This window comes from Equus asinus, chromosome 1, assembly GCF_041296235.1.
Source record: "Equus asinus isolate D_3611 breed Donkey chromosome 1, EquAss-T2T_v2, whole genome shotgun sequence".
Classification (NCBI taxonomy): domain Eukaryota; kingdom Metazoa; phylum Chordata; class Mammalia; order Perissodactyla; family Equidae; genus Equus; species Equus asinus.
Window position 1 is genome coordinate 154,654,707 of NC_091790.1, and position 21,956 is coordinate 154,676,662.

Genomic DNA, 21,956 nt, shown 5'->3' on the forward strand with positions numbered 1-21,956 from the left:
TAATGCTCACAGCAAGCCAATGAGGTGGCTACCATCATCATCCCCATGTTAGAAGTGAGGAAAATGAGGCTCAGAATTTTAAAAACCTATTCAGAGATCACACAACAAGATAGTGGAGCTGGGAATACAATTCCAAGTCTGACCCCAAAGGCCACCTGCAAAGAACTCTAAAGCTTTTATAGCTACTTCATCTGCTTCAAATGATATTTACACAGTTCACAAATAACTCACTGTAGGTATATGCTTGCTTTTTTGTTATCCTCATAAGTCTTATTCCCCAACAGTCTCCTTCCCTTTTAACAAGCCATAGCTTGATTAGTAAAACAGTATCGCTTGTCCTGTGGAATGTCCCATCTTCCAGATTTGGCTGGTTGTTTCTTCATGACATCATTTAATTTGTGCCTCTATCTTGTGTATTTCTTGTAAACTCAAAATTAGATTGACGTTGAATCTAGTTAAACTTCTATTTTTTAGACAAGACTATTTCATCTATGTTGCTATGTATTTCCTACTGCATGTCTTGGTCATTCCACTTTCAGTGACTCTGAGATTAATCAGTGGACTCAAAGTCTAATCCCTCTATTATATAAAGGGAGTCCAGACCTATAAGTGCAAAATTATCACTGTCTACGATAAGGCTTTGGCACACGACAGCCAGCATACTTGGTGTGTACAAATAGAACATTATAAAAAGCGACTCCTCAAAAAAGGAAATAAAGCAGGTGTTCATTCAAGTCTCCAGGGAAAGGAAACATCCCAATAGCTCATCCCACTCCTGACAAGCCCTCAATAAATTTGTTTTTGTTGATCAATATTTCAAACAATCATTAAACATTTCTCAAAGGGAGAAAGGTCAAGCGTTTCAAAGTCTAGTTCCAAGCTTCTAACAATTCAGTATGTGTTCTTGCTTAATTCTTTGAATGTGTTCTTGCTTAATTCTTTGAATTCTGTGTGCCCATATTTGTCCACCTGAAAATAGAGATAAGGTCACCAACTCCACCTTACCTCAAAGGACTATGAGGAGGATAAAATGAAATATAAAAGAAAAAGATATGGCAAATAAAGATTTAATCTCATGCATTCGATAAAATTTTTACCCAGAATGAGGAAGAATGCAATAAACGAAAAGCTTGAGAAGCCACTGCAATCTAAATTTGAAGAGATACTATGAATGAATTAAAAGGAAACTACCACTTGCCTGTAGCCAATCTGCTAGTACTCTAACAATTCACTTACTTAAAACTGGCTGCTACCACGTGACAATTTCACTGAAAGCTAAATTACACTAGATGTAGTTCCCAAACAGAAAATCATATTTGACATGGCCCATGTTAAAATAAGGGGATCAAATCAGTAGGATTGATACAACACTTGATTCCGGGACCCATCTTCCAAGCTACTAGATTCCCTAAACAAGTGCCCATCTAAAACAGAAAAACACGTTGAATTTAATCTTATAAGTCACTGTTTCCATCTACAAAAATGTGCTTTTTTATACACTATACAACTCGAAAAATATTCAGCATATAACGAAGAACCAACTCCTCCTGCAAATATTAAACTCAATAATATTGCGTAAATGCTTTGAAGAATCAGACCTCAGATCAGCTTCCCTCAACTCACACCAAAGAAACCTTTTAACCACACTTTGCATTTTGATGAAGGCTCTGGTTTAGTGACTCATCAAATGTCATTTTAGAAGGACTAATGTGAAGCACACAAAGCTAGTCACTCTTGATTTTTATGTTATAAATACATAAAAGTTGAGCAGTTTTGCCTAAACCACCTTCTCCAAGGTAGGTTATAAGAACTTTCAGGTTCCATCATCTGGAAGAGTCAACATGCCTTTTTTCTTTTCTCTCTTCAACTACTGGCGCCTCAAATTCTCACTATGACGTCACTATCATGCTTTGGAAATTGCTCACACAGGCTATTCAATTGTGCTCAACAGTTTGTGTTTACACACAATCTTTACAGTGCCACCATCTAAGCAAAAGAAAGCAGAGTAACATTTTAAAGTAAAGCATAAATAAAAGGTATTTGTCTTTTAAAAAAATTGCCAAGGAAGGAACTTTATATTCAAATACAGTTGGCAAACTCATCGGAAAGATCTCAAACAAGATTCTGTTGGGATGGGACTGAATAAGGAAGATTATCCAGTCACCCAAGAACCTATTTTTTTTCTTTTATTTTAAGTATTTCAAAGAGGAGATCTCTAAAAGATATAGTGTGCCCTTACAAAGAAAAGCCCACAGCAGGACACAGACAGTAAGAGAGAAAGATTTTTGTGTTCCAGCACATCCAAGAGTTAGGGGAAGGAAAAAAAAAAAAAAAACACCTCTGGAAAAACCAACAACAATAGGCTTAGATACTGAAATCTTAATTTTAAACATAGAAATTCTTACCTCCCACTGTAAGTGAGGCGGGATATTTCGGATCTGAAGTTTCCGAATCCTGCAGAAGAATTAAAATGTTTTTTAAAAGAAAAAAAAACACATAAAAGCAAAGGCATTAATAGCCAACATGGATATTTAGAAACTACTTAACATTAATTTTAGACTAACTACAAACCTACATATAATTTTAAAAAATGCAGCCCAAGAAGGAAAAAGGAGACAAAGTTAATCACAAGATGCATAATGAGACCATTTGCAGATCTAGCATCACTGGATAGTTATGACTCTTTTTTTTTCTTTTCTTTTCTTCTTTTTCTTTTCTTTTTTTTTTTTTTTGGTGAGGAAGATTGGCCTGAGCTAACACCTGTCGCCAATCTTCCTCTATTTTGTATATGGGATGCTGCCACAGCATGGCATGATGAGCAGCATATAGGTCTGTGCCCCAGAACCACATCCATGAACCCTGGGCCACCAAAGCGGAGCATGCGAACTTAACCACCACGCCACCAGGCTGGCCCTTATGACTTATTTTAAAAGCTATTAAAATTGTCAGATATAATGTTTGAAAACTATTTCATCTGGTGACTATATTCTAAGTTCAAACCCTTTAACCTCAACTTAAGCATCCCAGGACACAAACAAAGCCTAGTCCACATGTTCTTAATCTGAGATCGCAGCCAAACGGTCCATGATTATAATTGAGGGAACTTGGATGGGGGGAGGGAATCAATATTCATTTTCACTATCCCCTAAATGAAACTTAGCACCTCCTTCAATTATGAATGTTGGCATTAAACCACAGTAGAATTACATGACTTGTCATTTTGACATCACTATAAATCAAATATTTTTATCACATTACGTTGTTGTAGATCTTTAAATATCATCTACACTCATTACTGTAAAATTTAGATGTGTTGCTAGAATTTGTTACTTATTATGTTAAGAAGCACATATTACTATGAGTTTTAACATTTTGCTAACTGTATTTCAAAGTGATTGGTTTCCTTTATAATCCTATGTATTTTATTTTATGCATTTAAAAACATCCTAAGAGGTCCATGTTTCAGGCTGTCAAAGGAGTCCATGGTACAGAAAATATTAAAAATTCTTCACCTCACATCAAATGTTCCACATATACACACATATTATATACAATATATATTTCATATAATAATAATAGTATTTATTATAATATATATCCCCTCTTCTTCTACGCTTTCCTCAACACTGTCAGAGGGAAGGAGGAGAGAAACAGGAGGAGGGAGGGGGCCAGCCCTATGGCATAGAGGTTAAGTTCAGCATGCTCCACTTCAGCAGCCTAGGTTCATTTCTCAGGTGCAGACTTACACCACTTATCAGCAGCCATGCTGTGGCAGCGACCCATGTACAAAATAGAGGAAGATTGGCACAGGTGTCAGCTCAGGGCAAATCTTCCTCAGCGGAAAAAAAAAAAAAAGAAAGAAAGGAAGGAAAGGGAGAAAAGAGGAAGAAGGGAAGGGATATTCATTATGTGAGACTGTACTATGGATTCCACCCATCAGTCACCCCCTTAGAAGGGAAAGTAATTTATAGTCAGCTAGCTATTTAAAAAAAAAAAAAAAAAAAGACTAGTAATTGGGCTTGACATCTCAAGTGAAATGATTATTTAACTTCTAGAATTAGAACTATAGTTAATTTACCTTTCCAAGTAAAATAATCCGCTTATTTTGAAATACTACAGCAAAACACCAGCTTAGACCAGATTCATAACCTAGCCCTTTGTCTCTTCCATTCCCGCCAAAACATGAGAACAAATAAATGCCACACGTCATGCTGCCCCTTTAGGGAACTCTAAAGAACAAGTAGATTAACCAAACTCAGATACATCCTGTTCGTAATCATAAAATGGAGGAGGAAGGAAGAATTTTTACATTATTTTTATGAGACAGTAAACCAAAGCACAATCACCAGGAGCAATATACGAAAGAGATGGTGAGAGAGAATGTCAATTTAAGAAAAAAAATTTTCAACCACCACCTAGTCTCAGAATTCACACATGCAATGTTAGTCTGGGATTTGTTTCAAAATATGTAACTCATGTGCTGGTTGTTGTTAAAGCTGCAAGACAGGTACTATTCTCTCTGCTTTTGTATAAGTTTTATATTTTCTATAAAAGCCTTTAAAAGTACATCCGAATGAAAAGATTTCTAATGCATAGCTTTCAAAACTGCTATATATTGCTTTCGTTAGCAGAAAAGTTACTTACATTGTGTAAATATTTACCCTGCGTAACCAAGGAAAAATTACTTACTACACATATGCAAGTACTAGTAACCTGTTTTAATCAAGCATCTGACACAGTAAGAATTAGCAGCATAGTGTTAAAGTATTCGTCCCTGTTGAATTCATTTTTCTGGGTGTATACCTATTACCAGAAACTTTTCCCAAAAGCACACATACAAGAGTATGTACAGAGTTCAGGTCAACTCACAGGTGATTATTCACATTACAAAAACAAATATCCACTTCACAGGGCTCCCAAGAAATTTTTTAAATAGGATACCATCTTTTGTACATTAAAAGGACGCCATTAGCCCTGTTTTCCCAACTCATTCTTCAAAATGTACATCCAACAGCCATTCACTTAGTTGAAGTTACTCCAAAAAAATTATTTCCCTTAAAAGCTGTCTAGTTTTCATTACCTGATTCTCTCAAGTTTCATTTTAAACAAACATCAGGATTATTTTCATACCGTTAGTGTTTTGACGTCTAGATTGTTCTTCCCCACTTACCCAGTAACTCATCTCAACTCTGCAGTTTCTCCTCTGACCATGGAGCCCACGCTCCACTCTTAACAGGACGAGAGCCAAAAGGCTCAACATCAAAAGAGACCAAGCAAAGGCGTGAATTCTAATCATCTGGCACAGAAATACAAACTTCTGACCTGGAAAGTACTTGAGAAAATCTACCCCTCTCAGCTGCACTTCTCAAGTCGGCTGTACACAATGAAAACACTATCACCTGATTCTCCAGGCTCCCGGCTCCCCGCTGAGCTTTCAGAAATAGCTTACATTTAGGTTTGATTCCACACACTTAAGAGACAAGAAAACAGATATTGATATTTGTTTCTATCATATGATTACCAAATCACTCAAGTTCAATTTAACTATCAGCAAAATCAGTTGGTGTTTCACCTCCTCCTAAACCACATCTGAATTGTAACAGGATCACACGGCACAACGGCAGGGACCAGTTAGGCCGCCTCATTCACCACTGCATTCAGAGCCTGAATAGTGCTCGGCACCTGACAAGCACTCGACTGATAAATAAATTAAAATTTGTTGTAATATATAGAAGAGGAAGAAAAACACAAGACTCACAGATCCGCATTCTGGAAACTACTAACATTTCCAATGATATTCTTACAGCTTATAAAAGGAGTGAGAAGAACAACTGTCACACTTAAGTTTGAGAACAAAATCCAGAAAAATACTGATTTAATTACTCGTGTTATTTTTTTCTTTTGATATTTTATTCCTTCTTCTCCCCAAAGCCTCCCAGTCCATAGTTGTATATTTTGGTTGTGGGTCCTTCTAGTTGTGGCCTGTGGGACGCTGCCTCAGCATGGCTTGATGAGCGGTGCTAGGTTCGCACCCAGGATCCAAACCAGCGAAACCCTGGGCCACCAAAGCAGAGTGCGTGAACTTAACCACTCGACCATGAGGCCAGCCCCTACTCGTGCTATTTTCTGAAAAACTTCAACACAATTTATAAGTTAATCATAGAATTTAAGGGCTTTCCCCCAGAAGGAAAAATATGGTGAAGCTTAAGTTCGCAGGCTAACAGACAAAAACCTTTAAAAAATGCCTACTGTGCTTGAAATATTAGTGACTATGAAAATTCAATAATAGGGGCTGGCCCCGTGGCCAAGTGGTTAAGTTCGCGCGCTCCGCTGCAGGCGGCCCAGTGTTTCATTGGTTTGAATCCTGGGCGCGGACATGGCACTGCTCATCAAACCACGCTGAGGCGGCGTCCCACATGCCACAACTAGAAGGACCCACAACCAAGAATATACAACTATGTACCAGGGGGCTTTGGGAAGAAAAAGGAAAAAATAAAATCTTTAAAAAAAAAAAGGAAAATTCAATAATAGTTATTTATTAAAGTAGATTTAGAGCCATCCCTGATGGCCTAGCCGTTCAAGTTCAGCATGCTCTGCTTCAGTGGCCTGGGTTCAGTTCCCAGGCACAGAATCACACCACTCATCTGTCAGTAGCCATGCTGTGGCAGCAGCTCACAAAGAAGAACTAGAAGGACTCACAACTAAAATATACAACTACGTACCAGGGCTTTAGGGAGGAGGAAGAAAAAAAGGTTTAATTACACAATAAAGAGCCAATAGCGAGGGTCATGTAATGGCAAAGGGCATCTTCAAGATCTTTAGTAATCAATGACCAATTTAAGTTCATTTTACAAATTTTCAAATTGACACCACAGTAGGAAAACTAATACAATCAACCTCCATATGCCCATACCAGCTTCAGTTATCAAGTGTGATCACCTGACCTTGCTGATCTATCCTCACGCTGTACCCATAAGACCCCCTTCCGTGGCCTGTCATGCTGAAGTGCATCAGTAAACAGCCATAAAAGATATGGACCTTTTTTGTTTAAACTACAACACCATTATTGCTCCTAAAAGGGATTAACAAAAATTCCTTGATATCAGACATCCACTTTACTTCCAGTTGTGTAATAAGTATCATTTTACAGTTGATTTGTTCATATGAAGATCCCAACAAGAAGCATACAGGTGTAGAGTTGATGTCTCTCAGGTCTATTTGATACAAGAGTTTCCCTTTGGTTTTCCTGCCATTTATGTGGTGGTCCAAATCAAATCCTGTACAATTACTCATTTGGGGCTTTATCCATTACATCTTTTTATGCCATTTTAAATAACTGTTTACTATGTCGAATTTGATATACAATGATGTGTGAAATTTTTATATTACAAAGCATAGAACATCCATGAAACCACTCACCAAATAATTAGAACTGAAGTTACCCATGCTCCTCCCCCATCCCAAATGCCTGCCTCCCAGAATGTAATCATCACCCCAAATTTGTCATTCTCATGCCATTTATAAGTATTAGTATCTCTTTAAAAATGCCTTTTTAGGAGCCAGCCCCATGGCAGGGTGGTTAAAGTTACACACACTCCACTTTATCAGCCCAGGTTCACAGGTTCAGATCCCGGTTGTGGACCTACTCCACTCATCAGCCATACTGTGGAGGCATCCCACATGCAAAGTGGAGGAAGACTGGTGCAGATGTTAGCTCAGGACAAATCTTCCTCACCAAAAAAAAAAAAAAAAAGACTTTAAGTAGACAAAATGCTATTATCAGTCTTTAAAAATGAATAAAAACTTCACACTAAATATTTAGTCAGGAGTTCAAGTTTTCCCACTAAAAAATTTTTTCTTTTTAACAGTTTGTTCAATCAGTATCCAAAAAGACCCACTCAGTGCACTTGACTGATTATGACTCTAGGCTCATAATCAACGTTTCCCTTTTTTTTCTTGCAATTCATAAGGGAAAAAAAAAAAAACCCAAACCTGTCATTTGTCCTGTAGTTTCTCACTGCCTAGATTTTGCTAATTACACCCCCGTAGTGGTGTTTAATATGTTCCTCTGTCCCCTATGAAAGGGGCAACTGGATCTAAAGATTCGATTTGTTGTTTTTGTTGCTTATTTGTTTGAAGGGAGAAAAATTTTTCACAGCAGAAGGTAGGGTATTTCTGGTTCTCTTCCTGTGATGTTACAGTCACTAATGATCATGGCTTAAATCCATTATTTCAAGGGTGAAAACTGATTTTCTCATTCTATCAGGCCTTCTGTATTTTGTTACTTAGCTGGAGTTCTTTCATCAAGAACAACTTCCCCTTATCAAATATCGGGATGCTCTGAAGAACAGTAAGCACAGTGAAGGCAGGATACAAAATTGATTCCTTCCCTTCTGCAATAGATGTTTTTGTGCCCCTTATCACAACCTCTCACTCACCTCTGATTTCATGGTAGACAGTCCCATGCACACTGAAGTTGTCTCACTTCCTTCCACGCCTAAGCACACATCTTAGGCATCTCTTTTGTACCTCAGGGTTTTCTCCAAAGCCTCAGAAGAGTACAGGAGCAGCCCAGAAGCAGAGGAGAGATGAAACTCTTAATCCACAATTTACAGGGAAGGGAGTGGGAGCCAGTAGATAAATGTCCCCTGTCTTCTGGCTGGGAGGCATTCTGTCTATTTCTCTAAAAACTCATTTCCTTATGGCAACCTCAATTAGGTACCCTTCATTGGCTTTTTCTAATTCCCCATTTCACTGTTCCCATTCCTTCACTCTTGATTCTTAAAATCATCTGCAAAATAAATCACCTTCATGCAAATCCTCATCTCAATCTCTTCTTCCAGAGGAGATCAAAGACATTGTCATTTCAAACTTTGCAGAAAAATGAGTTGGTGCCCTGGCATTGTCTGAAGATGACCAAATGTTTTTCCTCCCATATCATTATAAATTCACAGATTCATAGACATTGTTTGTATCAATCCATTGTATTAATTTTTTGATGATCCAATTGCCTATCTTCAGCCAGTCAATGGAAGTCTCTTCAGGTTGATTCATGCATCCTTTGACATGACTCCAGTGATCTTTGACAGCGCTTTTGCTTTCCGTTATGACATGACAATCCAGGTTCAACTTGTACACTTCCTGCCCTCATCTGCAATCAGCCTGGTCTACATGGAGTGCCAGTCCCTTTTAGCCAGAAATAATACAAACACACAGTCTGGTCAAGAGGGTGCTAATTGTTACTAGGTTGGTCATTGCTCCTAGGCCAGAGCTATAAAATATACATTTTGTTTGAAAGAGAAACCATGAGTTCATGCTGATTATTTCTGATCCAAATTTTAGGTGTGATGGCATTAGCAGGCAAGACCTTTGGGAAATAATTAGGCTAAAATGAGTCATGAGGGTGCAGCCCCCATAATGGCATTACCGTCTTTATAAGAAGAGACCAGCACTCTCTTCACTGGCACACACTGAGGAAAGGCCATGTGAGCCCACAGCAGGAAGGCATCTGTCTACAGGCCAGGAAGAAGGTCCTCACCAAGAACTGAACGAATCTGCCTGCACTGTGATCTTGGGCTTCCCAGCCTCCAGAACCGTGAGGAATAAATGTCTGTCGTTTAAGATACGGAGTCTATAGTGTTTGTTAAACTGCCTGAAACAATGTCTATTATCTCATTTAACCCTCACAGCCAGCATTTTATAGACTAGGAAACAAAAGCAAAAGTTTAACTTGTCCAAGATACGCTTGGACATACTGCTAACTGTGTGGCAGAATCAGAATCCATCTCCGGGCTCTCTGGCTCGAGTCTAATTCTCTTAACTACACTATATGCAATCTTACTGATGTCACTTATAATTCAACGAATAACATAATATCAAATAACTTCAGAAAAATTACAGGTGGCTTGTTAAACCCAAAAGGTCAAAATATGCTAATCCCAAGAAAAATGTTCACTTTACCCCACAGCTTTAAACTATACAATCATAATTAACATATCAAGACTCAATATTGACATTAAATGGACATTACATATTAATACCAAGAAAGGAAGGCGACTATGCTGAAAACTCAGCTGCCTCAGGATATTATGAAAATTGTCTGCACAGGCACCCAGGTACTTGAGGCACCTGTGAAATTATTTAGGAGTAAATTAGGTAGACCTCACATTAAGAACCTCTTATTTCATGCTAAGTCCTCATGCAAAACACGGAATCTTTCATCCAAACTACTTGCAAGTCCTGAACGTACATTTTCTTTATCTTATTTCCCCCAAAAGGTTCTGTCTTCTCGTCTCTTTCTACCAATGCTGGTACAGATCAAGTGGGAATCATGGTGCTCTCACTTCACAGGTAAAGAGGCTGAGGCTCAGATCGTGATCTACCGCTGACATCAGCTGAAGACAGGAAGAGACAACCAAGTCTAACTTGCAACACCTTTCTCTCTGTTCTGTTTTCCTATGCAACGAACCGGGTCACATGGTCCACATGTGGACCAGTGATTTTCAAATAAGAAGCTAAGCCTATAGGCTTAGAGCAGTAGAGCGTGGCCTCATCAACTCACCATGTGGGGGCACGCTCTACTGGCTGCAGATTTTCATTCCAGCTGTTCCCAACCAACTCAATCTATGCCCAAGAGTAATTTGTTCAACCTGGCCAATTCAATCTTGCTGATTATTTGTATGAATTACAATATTCAATATTAATTATATCTATTCTTTCTTGTTTTGTACAGTTAAGAATTAGCTCTTTAAAAGATCAAACTCAATTTTTTAAAAGTTTAATACACATTGCTGGTGAAAAGTGTCAATAGGCATAACCTTGCCTCATCACTGATTTGGCAGTCTCTCATATCCTCTGACTAGAGGTACAGCCTCTAACTCCAGGATTCTCTCTCTTCTGTTATTTCCTTAGGTAAAGCTGTCACATGCTCAAAGACTTAGCTTTAAGTTTGTAAACAGGGAAAACCAGAAGGACTTAGAAGTCCTGGTAAAAGAGATTAGCTAAACAGATTACAATATATACAACAAAATACCATGAAGACAGTATACATAAGAGTATTTAATGAAGACATATGCCCATGACATTGTTCATTGAAAAAAGCACATTACAAAAACAAAACATGGAATATAAGCTCATTTAAAAGTGTGTGTTTTGGGGGCCAGCCCCGTGGCCAAGTGATTGTTTACGCACTCTGCTTCAGCAGCCTGGGGTTCACTGGCTCAGACCTGGGCACAGACCTATGCACTGCTCATCAAGCCACGCTGTAGCAGCATCCCACACAGCAGAGCCAGAACGACCTACAACTACGTACTGGGGCTTTGGGGAGAAGGGGGAAAAAAAAAAAAAAGAGGAAGATTGCAACAGAGGTTAGCTCAGGGCCAGTCTTCCTCACCAAAAAGGATACTTAAAAAGTAAAAGTGTGTTTTTACCGCAATAAAGAACGTCTTCAAGCAGGAAAAAAAAAAATTATGTATATGTACACACACACACACACGCACACACACACGAATAAAGATAACACAGACAGGTATGGCACCAAAATACTGACCACAAAGATGGACTCTGGCTGGTAGAATCATGGGTAGTTTTTAATTTCTCCTTTTCTGTTTTATAAAATAAACTTCACCAGTTGTTAAGGGGGCAATAAGCTATTATTTCCAATTTATAGTATAAGATAAGATGAAGCAAGAGAAATCAGTTATATAGATTCCAACAGTTCAAATTAGCTCTGCAACATCAGCTTTTTTCTCCCCCAACGTCTTCCCCAAAGATATTACAGTCTAGCAGAAGAAATTAGACATTTGAGGACAGTCTTAAAAGAAGTGTCAGTAAAAATGGGAAGGAAGGAGCAACATTGAGATTTAGGAGTAAATTAGGTAGACCTCACATTAAGAACCTCTGTGAAAGACTGAATCCCATCTATTGGATTGACAGGAGGCCACAAGTACTGTGAAGAAAAGCTTATTTGATGCCACAGTCAAATAAGATGCCAGATCTCAGTGAATTGAACACCAGATGTAGGAAAGGAAAAGAAGACCAAGTATGCTGAACAAGTAGAGTTGTCATTCCAAGTGTGGTCTAAGGACCATCTACACTGGAGTCACCAGGAGGTGCTTCTAGGGCCCCAGTGCAGACGTCCTAAAATCAGAATCTCTGGGGTTGGGTGGGGAAATGTGGTTTCACACACACTTAAGTTTGGTGACCACTGAGGTCTATTTAACAGGGCAAATCTCGAGGGCAAAATTAGTTCTATCTTATTCACTGTTGTATACCCCAGTGCTTAGCAGCCTGCCTGTCTCATAACGGGCAATTACGCAACATTGCTTAAACAAGGAATAAATGAACACAAGTCTCTTAACCTTACAATTCTGAGAATCTAAGGTGATTCTTCCACCATCTCCCAGCTTCCAGATCTCCATGGGAACAGCATCCATGTTTTAGTTCCCTTAACTAAAACAGGTATCTGGTATCTGTTTATCTTTTAAAGTTGCACACCTATCATCATTTATCCACGTAGAACAGTCTGACTGCCATAAGTGTCTGGACAGAAACTCGACTACAGCCAGGGGTCAGGGCTGGTGGAGTCCAAGAAAGGCTGAATGCCCTTCGCTGTGCTGCTTTTGTTACTAATGCCTGCATACACACACTGCCATCTCTCTCTCTTGCAGGAGACTAAACGTTCCTTCAAGGGGAATTATAGTCAAAGTTCTTATACTTCTCCTTACTATATGTGCAAGGTAAGACGACAGAACGCTGTGAGAAAAAGTTAAACTTATAGGGTGCAAAGTGATCTTCGGTTCCTGAAGAACCAAAGACTTCTGTAATCTTCATTACTGAGACTTAATCTGAAAATGCACCTTCAAACAAAAGTCACCACCAGTATTTCAACCAACTACGGAAACACATGCAGTTGAACGTCAGGGAGAGTTACTACTTACATAAAAAAGCTCATTGCCTGCAAGACTCAAAAGCATAGCTCGTTCAAAAGCATAGCATTAACACAATATGGCAAATTGCACATATCTTCCTTAAAAGTCAGGGTGGTCAAAAGAATAAAGTCCTTGGATACAAAACTTCTGTTTGGGTCACACTGAAAATTAATCATTCCCAACTTTTCCCACAGTTAGGCTAATTTTATAAATACATTTTTTTTTTTCCAGCAAGACTCATCACATTTTTAACAAGTGATTTTAAAAGCTATAAATCACATGTGGCTACTGACCACTTGAACTGTGGCTAGTCCGGTCCAAATTGAACTGTTTTGTGAGTGTGAGATACATAACAGATTTTGAAGATTTAGTACCAAAAGAATAGAAAATTTCTCAATTTTTTAAACTAATCACATGTTAAAAGATTAAAATTTTAGATACATTGGGCTGTATAAAATTAAATTCTCCTGTTCCTTTTTACTTCTTACTGCGGCTACTAGAAAAGTTAAAGTAATATATATATAGTTCACATCTTTCAACTGGAAAGAGGTGATATAAAACTTAGTTCACTTGATACTCAAAGGCAAAAGTGATTCAATTTTATTTCTGTTTGTCAAGGACATTTCAGGAATAATCAAGAAACAAAGTTTTATGCGGAATACTTATTTTCCAAATAAAAGTCACCATCACTAAGTGAACCATACCTGCAAGAGGCATTTTAGATGACTAAACTTTTTAAAGTCTTATATTTTGAATATCGGGGTATCTCTACATCAACACTTTTTATTTCATATTACTGCTAACTGGATGTGGTCCTTATCTAAGGCAAATCCTTGGGTTTGTTTTTTAAGTGGGAAAGTTGTAACTGATTGTTATGAAGTTATAGCACTTTCTCATCAACTTTAAAAACTGCAATAATTCTACTACCTGACAGTCTGAAGAACGAAGAGAGTTTAGATGCCTTCTTGTTCTAAGAAGTAGAGTTATACAACCCACATGGTTTATATTTCCAATTTTAATGTTTGTATAACCAGGCACATAAAATAAGCAAACAATTGTTATAGCTCACAAGGGAATCAGTATGAAAATTCTCAGTTTCATGCAATTGAAGAACTCTTATGTGGCAAGAAAACAAAGACAGTAGACAAGTTTGATCCAAATATTTCTGCCTGACATTCCTCATCCTAAGCAACTCAACCCTTGCTTTTCTTCCAAGATAGAACCATACTAGACTCCACAGATAACCATTCTCCAAGCAGACAACATAATATAAATGCAATGCTACCTTACCAGTCTCTGACAGCAGCAAAATTTTCCTGCTTAATAAGCTCTTTTACCTTCTAGTGAAGCGTTAAAAAATAAAAAGAAAGGTATGTTTACCATACTACTTAAGAATGAGTTAAAGAAACTGTTTCACTTAAATGCAACATGCTTCCTCATCTGTATCAATTTTTCCTTAACTGTGAACCCACTCACATTAATAAACTATTTGAATCTCAGTATTATTCCCTTAAAAAAATAAAACCTTGGCCAAGATATTAAAAATTTCCCATTTCTTGCCTAAGACACATTTGCCAATTAAAAAAAAAAAAAAAAATCAACCCTGAAAATGATCAAGTCTCTAGACCTATCATGTCCTCGGGGACAGAGGTACATGTTAAAAGACACCACATCAGCAAAATCCAGACCCTAGGAAACTCTCCAGCACAAACATCTAAGCTTTTAACTAATAAATTTCAAAGGAAAAAAGTGAGGAGCGGCTGGCCCTGTGGTATGGTGGTGAAGTTCGTGTGGTCTGCCTTGGGGGTCCAGGGCTTGTGGGTTCAGATACCAGGCATGGACCTACACACCATTCATCAAGCCATGCTCTGGCATCACTGCACATACAAAATAGAGGAAGATCAGCACAGATGTTAGTTCATGGCCAATCTTCTTCACCAAAAACAAAGAAAGGAAGGAAAAAAAAAAGAAAAAGGTGAGGAACCTAGAATTAAAAAAAAACAAACAATAAACCTAATATGACCAATCAATGTGTGGAACTTACTTAAATCCTAACTCAAATAAACTTCTAAAAAACAATTAGACTACAAAGAAAACTGGAATATTTGATACCAATGAATTAGTGATACCAATGTTTTTATACCTAATAATGGTATTGTCTATTTTTTTAAGTCCTTATCTTTTAGATATACATACTGAGGAATTTAGGGATATAATATGCTTGCTGTCTTGAATTTGCTTCAAAACAATCAGAGGAGGTATGGCATTGGGGCCTAGAGATCAAACAAGGCTGGTCATCAGCTGGTGATTTTGAAGTGATGGGTATAAGGGATTTATTATACTATTGTCTCTACTGTAGTCCTTTTGAAATCTCCACATTTTTCTCTGCTATCTAAAATCCGGAAGTCACCGTCTTCACAAATGGTAAATGCCATCAAAATCAAACTCTGGGGGGCTGGCCCCGTGGCCGAGTGGTTAAGTTCGCGCGCTCCGCTGCAGGCGGCCCAGTGTTTCGTTGGTTAGAATCCTGGGCGCGGACATGGCACTGCTCATCAGACCACGCTGAGGCAGCGTCCCACATGCCACAACTAGAAGTACCCACAACGAAGAATACACAACTATGTACCGGGGGGCTTTGGGGAGAAAAAGGAAAAAAATAAAATCTTTAAAAAAAAAAAATCAAACTCTGGGCTTGTTAGTACTTTGTACCATGAGGAAGGAAGTTATAGGTGAAAAATATGATTTAAGTTTACATGACTGTCTGGTAGTAAGGAAGCTTCAAGTACTTTTCACTTACATAAACTTCAATTACATTATCATTTCCCATACTGCAGGAAAACTAAAAGGTCCTGAGATGGTTGCATTAGACAAGTCTTCTCTTGCCTACAAAGGACAGTACATTTAGATTCATTTTGCAGCACAAAATAGAATGTGACTTCAAATATAGGGTATTCACAAAAATCTTTTATAATAATGTATATTTATGAAATGATCTGTAGTGTTGATTTAAAAGGAATCCTTTGTGGGGCTGGCCCCACGGCCAAGTGGTTAAGTTTGTGCGCTCCGCTGCATGCAGCCCAGTGTTTCGTTGGTTCGAATCCTGGGTGCAGACATGGCACTGCTCATCAAACCACACTGAGGCAGCGTCCCACATGCCACAACTAGAAGGACCCACAACGAAGAAGATACAACTATGTACCGGGGGGCTTTGAGGAGAAAAAAGGAAAAAAAATAAAATCTCTAAAAGGAATCCTTTGTTACATTAGGACAGCAATTCTACACAATTCCCATTTATGTCAAGTCTGTTACAAACAAGAGATGCTGCAGGTGAAAAGCTGCATCCTCTTGCTAGCAAGACTGAAGTCAGCTACATCCAGAAGATTGATCATTTCCAGATTAGTTCTGCCACAACCACAATTTAACAATAAATTTTAAAACTTCAACCGCAATGAGAATGAAAATAATAACAGATACTATTTATTCAGTGACTCCTAATGGGTAAAAGACCCTGCCAGGCACTTAAAATACATTTTCATGCTATCCTTACACCAACTGAGGTAAATAGGCACTAATACTCCCACTTTACAGATTAAGGAAAGAGTCTCAAGAGATTATTTTAACCAAAGTCGTAAAGCAGGTAAACGAAAAGCAAAATTCTAACTTCAATATCAATGCTATTTCTACCTTAATTTTAGGTGCCTACTATTTGGCTTCTGCATAAGAAAACACACACACACACACACACACACATAGATCCTCAACTGTCCAATATAATTATAACAATATAAATTCCAATCTTCTGGAGAAAACACTAGAAATGATCTAATTTATAGCCACATTTTATATAAGAGGCCCAAGGAGATCACATCAACACAGAGTAGACCATTTTAAGGGAACTACACATCCAGTCTCACCTAGCAGCTAACATGACACACGAATAAGACAAATAACTATACTAATTGATAATGAAAGAGCCAATGCATGTGGTATTTCAGGAAGTTCCCTTCACTGGGACGTCATTTCAAGGGCCCCTACGTTTACATTAGTTATTAGAAGATCATCTTAAAAGTATTAGGCATTAGTCTTTTAATTAAATAAGCTTTATAATAATGTAGTTGTGCTTTTTCTTCAGAAGTTCAGTAACTATATTTCACACTTCCCATTAAATTACATGCTAGAAAGAGATGATAAATTTCTTTCTAGCAACAATAATGGCAAAATCTACTTAATAAACTAAAAGACCTAGATGCTAGTAAATTCCACAGCTCTACTTTCCACCATATTTAAGAAAATGTTACATATGGTTCAAGTTCAATTTAAAAAGTAACATGTTAAAACTGTGCCTAACTAAGATGTTAACTGCTTATAAACAATGCGATGATATGCAAAAACGGCAACTTATGCCTAACACATCTCCAAGCCCATACAGGACACAGCCTCCCGAAGGAAGAAACCCTTGGTCTTCTTTAGGATATTGATGTAATTGGCCAAAAAGTTTAATGTAAGTCTAAAGGAGAGGGGGCACCAAGCACAAAAGGTGTAAATGGCTCTTTCCTTTGCATGGTACTCACCCTCGAGTACCCAGAACACATGCACCTGCCCTCAGGCTTTCGCTACAACAGACACCAAGAGCTTAAAATGGCCCTTTCCTCCTCACCACTCCCAAATGTTCTAACCCTTTCCAAAGCTTTAATAGAAAAAGCATCACAAACTAAATCTGTCACTAAAAATCTGTACAGGACATTAAACTTTAGTGGGCTGAGCTTTGGACTTTAATACCTTGTAAAAATGTTGAAATAAAAGCTTATGCATTTTCAAAACACTTAAAAACGTGTTAAACAGCCAAGCACTTTAATTGTCTAAAGATAGACTTGTAGAAACAAGTGCAAGACGTCAAAACTTCCACCAGGGGGCAGCACACCAGGACTCCGACACCCCCTAACCACCAGCCATCTGTATGCTTATTTATTTTTATTTTTACGCAGGCTTTGTAAGCGCTGGGGGAGGACCTAGGTCAAAGTTTTAACTTTTTTTTTTTTTTTCTTTTTTTTTTTTACAGCGGTCCTACATCAGACACATACACTTAGCATACTCTACTGACAACTAAATCTTGAACACATCTTAAATTTAAAAATACATCAATTACAAACATTTGGGATTCTAAATCCTTTCCCTACAGATTTATCTGTTGGACATAATTTAAATAGTTATTTACCAATATCTTTGAAACTTCAGATATTTCTAGACTCGGGAAGGCTTTAAATATATACAGTGGATAACTAAAAAATTAGTTGCAGTATTCTATCTTCAGTCTGATACAAACAGAAAAAGCAATAGGAAAAATCTGTACGTGCTCCTTGGTCTATGTTTTCAGAGTCACGACAGTTATGAGACCGAACAAACAGCATCAAAACAACCAACCAGAAACAGATCTCAACTACTTACAACACATACACACCCCCCTGAAAATTCTGTAGATAAAAAAGAGACTTGCAAAGCCTTAACAGCTCCCATCTCTTCCAGAAACTGCAAATTACCTAATCAGTCTGAAAAACTCAGTTCAGCTCTGCCTTTCAAGTCACTGCCAATTACGACAATGGTTAAAAATGTTAATTTATGTATATTCTTATAAATTTGCTTTTTTAATTGAATAAAATTACTGTAAAATCTTACTTTTTCTCTTTCAAAATTGTAAGTTAATGCTTTTCTGTCTCTCTAGCACCTGGGCACACTGGGTGTCATTGGCAGGGCTCAAGAGAGAAGCTGGAAGAAAATAAAACTGCTGTAAGCCATGGAAGTCAAACTGCAAATATCAACAGACAATCTCTTGAAGCAGATTTATTATCAGTTGGCTATGGATTAATGTCATTTTGGAAATTCTTTTAAGTTTTGTTCAAACTCAGTAATACAGAACACTATTTTCAAAATTTTTAATTCTTAGCCTTTTTGTGTTTTCATTATTGGATTAACAAGAAATAACACACACACATACTCAGACTTTGCTGAGACCTATCTCCAGATTTTAATAACTTTTAGTGTTTCAAATTTAACCAAAAAGTTTAAGTATCTGTTTCAGGTATTCTGACGTTATTTATTAAAATACCCATCTAGTCCTTTGACAAATTTAGAGATTTAGGGCAGGAGTATGTAAACTAAATGTAAAAATCACAATAAAACTAACTAGGATTTTGCATTTGACTAAGCCATTTGGAAGCAAGTTAGTGAAATTTTAACATTTTTAAATTAATTACACTCATAAAATTAAAAACTTGTTCTGAAAAAGTTAAATACCTAATACTGATACACAAATCTAACGTGTCCAGAATGAAAATGTGTCAGATCTACATAATTTAGCAGTATAAACAGTGATATTTTAAAAATAAACTTAATTTGTTGGAGTTCAAGATGTAACTAGATACATTATGTAGCAGTGAATTACTAGCTGTAATGCCATCATGAGATATTTAATGACATTTGATAATGTAGTTTATTTACGTTATGAGTTTAAACAAGTCTATAAATTCAGGATCAGCCAGACAGATGTGTACCAAATGTCTGAGACTTCCACCTGGAATTAAAACACACCAGGATTTCATGTGTTAAAAATTCATTAATGTATGCTTCACTTTAAAAATAAATACGTTAACAGTTTAAAAACTAAACAATTTCCTTCTTTAAAATCGTGAACTATTCCCTTTAAGCTTACACATCAAATTTCAGTATTTTTCAGAATATTCCAATAAGATTTGTCTGTAAAAATTCTAATTTTAAAAATAAATAGCAGTTTGGGAACCCAAAAAAGCAGTTTAAGAACACCATTAGGAAAGAGAGTTAACAAAATATTAAAAGTAAAATAAAATATTTCAAAGATTTTTAAAGAAATTTTTAAAAACACAAAGAAGTAGGGGGAAAAAAGAACACCATCAGAATTAAATTTAGAGCACTGAACTGGTTCCAGTTAATATAATATGCTATGTACATGTTATTTAAAAAGATTGAGGTTTTCAGGTTTGGGTTTTTTAAAAATTTTTGGTTAAACACTGCACAACACATTTCTTCTTTCCATAACTGATGATGAGGGTAAACTATAGGGAGTTTTCAGAAAATTAGAATAATCTGTAACAAGTACTACTCATGAAACCTAACATATTGTTAATATCCTACTAATAAGGACATTTAAACAAAATATAATGTATTATCAGCCCAGATACAGGTAAATACACTTTACTCCTAAATCAAGACTCCAGTATTTTAATAGCATTGAATATACTATGTTACCACAATTTTCCCACCTCCTAGCTTCCAAAGCACCCTTAACATTTCTTTTTAAAACTCCACAACAGCAAGGGGCAGGACTGAGTAAGTAATATTCTTTCTAACAAGTATACCTTCATAGATGCTTGTATATGTATACAAACCTTTCCCCCCAAAACACAAGAAACTACACAGACGTTGCATTTTGGGGAAGGAGAAAAAGATCATTTTAATGATTTTTATGGTTTAAATGTTGCAATGTATACTATAGACACTTTAAAAAAAAAATCTTGCAACTTTTTTAATTACCGTAGAGAAAAACAGGAATACTGTAGAAATGTATGACAATGCGCCACCAATTTTACACTTACTATAGAGCTAGTACATCAAAATGCAATAGACTGGGAAAAACATGATTATCAGCTAAAATAACATTAGGCTGTTATGGAAAAAATAACATATGATTAACAATTATAAGTGACGTACATAGTAGACAATAGTTATTACACATTCTCAGGTGCAAAGCACAGCATCCCAAATTAGACTTAATGTGTCATACACATGAAGAATGACCTCGTTTCCACTAGTTAAAAAACATCCCCAGAAGAGAGTCAAACAAATCAGATTTATTGCATTTATGCAGCTAGACTGTTTTCAAGTTAAGTACAAAGCTGCTTGTCCAAAATGAAGCATAAGCATGCAAAGATTTCACCTAGTACTGTGAACATGATATTATCATAATCATTTTTCCATCTGTGCTAAATCATGCCTTCAGCACACCACCACCACACTAAAGGCCTCTTGCCTTAAAAAGCTTCACTTTGACAAATAGTAACATGTTACCATCCATAAATAAGAATCAATGAGTCCATATTAACATAAACAAAGTAAATGGAGAAGGGAAAGCTCTTGCTTAGAGTAAAATTCCAACTAATAAATGTAGGAGAAATATCAATTAGAAAGTCATCATTTGACAGCCACTACAGTAATGATTTCAGATAAGAATCATCAATGAATGCTAAAGTTAGTGGAAGTATGATGAGAAACACGATCTTTACATCGTCTAAAAATATCCCCCCCCCCCCCCCCCCAAGATTCTTCATACAGGGAGGAAACAGTAACTTTACACTGGAGAAGCCCAGCAGACACCACCTTAACCAAGGGATCAAAGTTAACATCTCCACTATTGGAACAAAATCAACATCTCATGCCTCCTGACGTGGTGCACTGAGGACATCATCATTTCTGTGGTACTCCACCAAAAATACATAACACAATTCTAACCATGGGGAGACATCAGACCAAACCATAATGAGGGATACTTTACAAAATAACTAGTTTATACTCCTCAAAAAAATGACAGTCATGAAAGACAAACAAAAGACTAAGAAATTGTCCCAGATTAAAAGAAACATCACAACTAAATGCAATATGTAATCTTGGATTGGATCCGGGATCAGAAAGAGGATATTAGGCAAAATCTGAACAACATCTGCAGATTAAACACTATTATATCAATGTTCTTTTTTTTTTTTTTTTTAAAAGATTGGCCCTGAGGTAACATCTGTTGCCAATCTTTTTTTTCTTCTTCTTCTCCCCAAAGCCCCCCAGTACATAGTGGTCGATTCTAGTTGTAGGTCCTTCTGGCTCTGCTAAGTGGGACGCCACCTCAGCATGGATTGATGAGTGGTACCATGTCCACGTCCAGGATCCAAATGGGTGAAACTCTGGGCCGCCAAAGCGGAGCACATCAACTTAACCACTCGGCCGTGA

General features: G+C 37.2%; 1 protein-coding gene across 2 annotated transcripts in view; it reads right to left on the bottom strand.

The window, feature by feature from the left end:
• The window catches only part of IGF2BP3 (insulin like growth factor 2 mRNA binding protein 3), a 136,956-nt gene that overhangs the window by 93,808 nt on the left and 21,192 nt on the right, over positions 1–21,956 (bottom strand). For both annotated transcript variants that reach the window (XR_011503474.1, XM_014830566.3), the window contains exon 3: positions 2,406–2,454. Coding sequence is in view for 1 of the 2 variants with exons in the window: in XM_014830566.3 (XP_014686052.1) it covers positions 2,406–2,454 (49 nt within the window). In the remaining variant the exon portion in view is untranslated. The remainder of the gene's footprint in view (positions 1–2,405; positions 2,455–21,956) is intronic.